General features: G+C 48.1%; 1 protein-coding gene across 1 annotated transcript; it reads right to left on the bottom strand.

The window, feature by feature from the left end:
* Window positions 1-470: 470 nt before the first annotated feature.
* Window positions 471-4,987, bottom strand: LOC132779716 (GTPase IMAP family member 9-like). Its single transcript, XM_067470587.1, has 2 exons — window positions 4,693-4,987; window positions 471-1,168 (listed from the first exon to the last, which is right to left on the bottom strand). Exons 1-2 carry the CDS (start codon window positions 4,985-4,987, stop codon window positions 471-473), a joined length of 993 nt encoding a protein of 330 aa, XP_067326688.1.
* Window positions 4,988-5,462: the final 475 nt, after the last annotated feature.

Here is a 5,462-nt window from a genome sequence, read left to right as displayed (position 1 = left end):
GCCGTTCAGCAGTGGAACTCTCTGCCCCGGAGTGTGGTGGAGGCTCCTTCTTTGGAGGCTTTGAAACAGAGGCTGGGTGGCCATCTGTCAGGGGTGCTCTGAATGCAATTTTCTTTCTTCTTGGCAGAATGGGGTTGGAGTGGATGGCCCGCGAGGTCTCTTCCAACTCTATGACTCTATGAAATAAAGCTTACATCCTCTCCCTTTTCCTACCTGATTAACAAAATGTTATTTAGAGAACCATATGACCACCTGGACTTCTTTAGGGATGTAAAGTGGCTTCACCTGTAAGACATCTGCTGGTGAATGTTGTTCCAAGGTTTGTGGGTCAGCATGCCCCTTACGCACATTCTTACATGGATATGCCTTTGGGTAATCGTGTTCCTTTGTTTTTGGGGGGCTTGGGCCTCATTAAAGTATCCGCAAGGTCTGTTTGGGATTTTGTTTCATAAGCAACATGGCTGCGTCCATTATAATATGTTGCATTGGTTTAGGTACTCTTTGGCCTTCCTACTCAGTTCTATGATCTGCCTTTGGAATTCTTCTATAGCTCTTTGGTTCCTGTCTAGCATCTCTTCAGTGTAAAAGGGGGCCTTCTTGTTCTTTTCCAGCATGGCATCAATCATGCCAAGCAGCTCCCTCACCTGCTCTTCCCTCTCCTGACCTTCAGCCCTGTTGTTGAAAGCAAGGCAACGGCCCCCACATAGGTCAACGTACTCCCGAAGAAATGCACCTTTGTTATTTATAAATGTTTCCAAAGACATTCCTTCCAGATCATCTTTGCGGGTGAATAAAATGATCACATAATCCTTTGCATTAAAGGCAAAATAATAGTGGATTAACTGAGCAACAATTATTTCATCCAGAGTGAAACGGCTCACTTGCATGACATGTATGATTGCATGTGGGCCTGGGTAGCACCATTTTACACACTTTTCAACTTCTTTGAAAACATCTTTCTCCTGTTCTACATTGGTGTCAAAAATCCCAGGATTATCAACAACCACAATTTTCCTGCCATCGATTACAGTCTCCTTCCTTTCACATGTTTTTGTCCGTGATGTGTGAGATGTGGTAGAGATAAACTTCTTCTGTCCCAGGATGGTGTTTCCTGTGGCGCTCTTCCCGGCTCCGGTTTTCCCCACGAGGACAATCCTCAGTTCAGGGGCTAAAACAAGAGAAAGGAACAAAAGAAGAAGCTGTCAGGCAAGGGGAACTCTCTTTCACTAGTCTGACCCATCCTTGCAGCAAGCTGGCTTCAGAAAAGGCAAAAGCTGCACATCGCAAGTGCTGAACCTGACCCAGCACATAGAAGATGGCTTTGAAAGGCAGCAGATCACAGGAGCTGTCTTCATAGACTTGTCAGCAGCCTATGATACTGTGAACCACCGCCTCCTCCTGAGAAAAATGTATAATATCACAAAGGACGACCACCTCACCCGCCTCATAGGAAACCTGCTACAAAACAGGAGCTTTTTTGTTGAGTTCCAGGGCCAGAGAAGCAGATGGCGGAAACAGAAGAACGGCCTGCCTCAGGGGAGCGTGCTTGCTCCATCCATGTTCAACATCTACACAAATGACCAGCCACTGCCAGAAGGGACAGAGAGTTTCATCTATGCTGACGATCGTGCCATTACTGCTCAAGCAGGGAGCTTTGAGATGGTAGAACAGAAGCTCTCCGAAGCTCTAAGTGCTCTTACTGCCTATTACAGGGAAAACCATCTGATCCCTAATCCATCTAAAACACAGACATGCGCCTTTCACCTTAAGAACAGACAAGCATCCCGAGCTCTGAGGATTACCTGGGAAGGAATCCCACTGGAGCATTGCAGCGCACCCAAATACCTGGGAGTCACTTTGGACCGTGCTCTGACCTACAAGAAGCACTGCCTGAACATCAAACAAAAAGTGGGCGCTAGAAACAACATCATACGAAAGCTGACTGGCACAACCTGGGGATCACAACCAGACACAGTGAAGACATCTGCCCTTGCGCTATGCTACTCTGCTGCTGAGTATGCATGCCCAGTGTGGAACACATCTCATCACACTAAAACAGTGGATGTGGCTCTTAATGAGACATGCCGCATTATCACGGGGTGTCTGCGACCCACACCACTGGAGAAATTACACTGCTTAGCCGGTATTGCACCACCTGACATCCGCCGGGAAGTAGCAGCCAATAGTGAAAGGACCAAGGCAGAGACATCTCCAGCTCATCCCCTGTTTGGGTATCAGCCAGCACGTCAACGACTTAAATCAAGACATAGTTTTCTTAGAACTACAGAGACACTCGCTGGAACACCCCAGCAAGCGAGAGTCCAAAAGTGGCAGGCCCAAACCCAGCACCTCAATTCATGGGTGATACCAGATGAGAGACTCCCCCCTGGGCACTCAGAAGACTGGGCGACTTGGAAGGCGCTGAACAGATTGCGCTCTGGCACCACGAGATGCAGAGCCAATCTTAAGAAATGGGGCTACAGGGTGGAATCCTCGGCATGCGAGTGCGGAGAAGAACAGACCACTGACCACCTGCTGCAATGCACCCTGAGCCCTGCCACATGCACGATGGAGGACCTTCTTGCGGCAACACCAGAGGCACTCCAAGTGGCCAGATACTGGTCAAAGGACATTTAACCAAATACCAAATTTACAAAATCTGTGTGGTTTTTTTTCTTTCTTTTTTTTTTTCTTTTTCTTTTTAATCTCTGTGTTTGTTTTGCTCTGTTGGAATTGTAATACAATGGTTGCTGATGACACGATAAATAAATACCCATCCTTGCTAACTAGGACCCATGAAGCAAAGCGGCAAATTGTCATGTATCATGTTCTGCAGTTGTTGGTGGTTAGTGGTGGCAGGCCTAGCAGTTGGTGATGGAAGGGTTAATATAAGTCTTAGTTCTAAAGGGTTGAGTAATCTGTCAGAGTTCATGGATCAAAGCAATTAAGGGTGGAGGGATGCAAGAAATGGGTTGCAGCTGGGTGTTTCTGGATATAAGGAGCAAGCCTTGGGACTAATCTTTGGGAGAAAAGTATTTGTTTTATTTTGGTGGTAGATGCTGCTGGTCCCCCCCCCCACCCCCCCGGTTTGTGGATTGTTGGTATCCTGACCTGAACCCTGAAACCTTTAATCTTTGGACTGGCTTTTGACTACGGTATAGACTCTTGATCCCTGGACTGTCAGTTTTTGTTTTGTATTCTGTGGCTGAGTGCTATCTTTATGTTTTATATTTTGGAGTATTAAAGCAGCCAGACAGTAAGTGCTGTTTTAATTAAATTGCTTATATAAACTGGGTTTTTGTTTGGTTCATCTCTACCTGAATAAGGCAGAGCCCTGGCATGGTGACACAAATGAAGGGGTGATTCTGCTGGAATAACGGTATCCTTGGGGCTCTGCCTGGCCACCTCCTACCTCCCAGGGATCAGGTGAGACTCTTCTCCTTCCTATTGGGATGTTTCTCTTGGAGCTCTCCCTCCTTGTGCTTGGGCAGGTAAGGCAGAATGGGAGGGACTGGGCTGCGTGAACAGGAAGGCTTCTCTCAGCAGAATGCCCGCAACAAGGGTTTTCTACACCAGGGTCCCAGCTCCACCTCATGTCTAGTAGAGAGGGCCCGTTGGAGGGGCGCCTCCTTGCCTCCTCTTCCCTGACCTATGGAGGACCCGGGCAGACCATTGCACATGCCTCTGGGATGCAGCCCCACTCCTCCTTTTCTGGGCAGAGTGGCCAAGGGGCAAGGAAGGGCTTCAGTGGCTCCACAGGAAGTCCAAGGGCAGCATGGCTCCCTGTGCAGAACTGCAGCTTTGCTGAGCCGTTCAGAGTTTGCTCCCTTTATGAGGAAAGCCTGATACGAAACAGGTAAAATGTTCACATCTTGGTAGAAAATAAAGATAGGCTTGATTGGGTACAATGTAGGCCTCATCTACACTGTCGTGTAACCTAGTATCTGCTTCCAGATTATCTGCTTTGAAATGGATGATATTTATTTATTTCGTATCAAAAGCATTGAATAAATTAGTATAAAACTAGTAAAAATAGAAGGCGCGCAGGCAGCTAAATATCTTTTGACCAAAAAGGGGCAACAGCATTGTCTGTAGCCTCCAACAATTCCTCCTCTGTCCAGGAGGCAGGGCACAGTGGACAAGCATACAGATGCGGAGTTGCCTGTTCTGCTCCACAGTCACACAAGGTGTGGGATTCTTGTAGGTCATGCCATTTTGCCAGGTTGTCTTTTGCTCTGCCCACTCCACTTCTGAGTCTATTCAGGGACTGACTTCCCGGTTGCCCATTCTTGGTTTGCTCCTGGAGGAAGACCCTCTCTGGTGGGGGGGGGGGTCCAATTGGGATTTCCTGGTCTAGCTGCCCAGAGGGAGACCCTTGCTGTTGCTGGGGGGACGCCAAGAGGAGTGGTAGTTCTCATAAAGCTTTCCCTAAGGTGACACGGAGATATTTAGGATGGAAACAATATTCAAGCTCTTGACCTTTCCTGTTGGCTTCACAGTTGCATAGGTGGAAAGCACACACTTGTGTCTTGGCAGGGTGAGGCTTCAGGTGGTTATCTGTGGATGATATGAATCGACACTGTCATATGACACAGTTCAAAGCACATAATATGGATTTTAGGGGGCAGTTTAGATAGGTCCTGAACCTTAGGCGTTAGACATGTGCACAGAATTCATTTGTACTGTTTCTACCGTTTCTTTCGTGTCTTCCATTTCTTTGGGAGCATGAAATGGGAAGCCCCCTCCCTGCACAAAAATCTGCTTGACATGAAAGGCCACTTTCATTTGCAGCCGAGCTTGCCTCCTTGCCTTGGAAAGGGAGTGCGTGCGTGGTGGGGCGGAGGCAGGCGCTGAGCGTGCCTGCAGTTAAGTGCCTCTTACTCTTGAGTAAAGAGGTGCCTGGCTGCAGGCAGTGGCAAGTGCGCACGCTTTCATGGCCTGCCACCATGCCAAACACACACTCTCTTTCCAAGGAGAGCGTGCGCATTGTGTGGCAGCAGGCTGGGAAAGCACGCACACCTGCCAGTGCTTGCAGCCGAGCGCCTCTTACTTAAGAGTAGAAACAGCAGGTGCCAAGTAAGAACGGACACCTCCTTAAAGCGTGCAGGGATGGGGAGCCAGTGGGTGAGAAGCCCTCCCCCCATAATGGCCTGATTTTCCGGGCCCCAAACCAAAAACAAATATCTACCTTTCCGATTTTGGAAGGCTCCCCATAAATGCATCAGGCCCCCCCGCAAATGCTGCCACACATATTGGAGCAAGATTGCCCCACAAAACAGAAGTATATTAGTAATTAAAATCTCAGATATTCCCCATCCAGGCATATTCTTAACGTGATGAGGACACATTTCAGGGTCCATGACTTCTTAATCTGAAACAGAAAGAAAACAGGAAATCAGCTGAAGTGAGGAAGGGATGAATAGCTGGAAACAAAGTGGTTTGGCTTTTCATTCAGTGGCAAG

Source organism: Anolis sagrei, chromosome 6 (genome assembly GCF_037176765.1).
Source record: "Anolis sagrei isolate rAnoSag1 chromosome 6, rAnoSag1.mat, whole genome shotgun sequence".
Taxonomy (NCBI): domain Eukaryota; kingdom Metazoa; phylum Chordata; class Lepidosauria; order Squamata; family Dactyloidae; genus Anolis; species Anolis sagrei.
The sequence above is the reverse complement of the archived record's forward strand: the minus strand, read 5'-3'. Positions and strand labels throughout refer to the sequence as shown.

What these genes read in the sequence shown, in the direction of transcription:
- LOC132779716 (XM_067470587.1), bottom strand. Translation starts at nt 4,987, where the DNA reads ATGCGCACGCTCTCCTTGGAAAGAGAGTGTGTGTTTGGCATGGTGGCA. An exon ending in TGGAAGACACGAAAGAAACG is followed by an intron (nt 1,169 to 4,692) that starts GTAGAAACAGTA and finishes CTCTTGTTTTAG; the next exon opens with CCCCTGAACTGAGGATTGTC.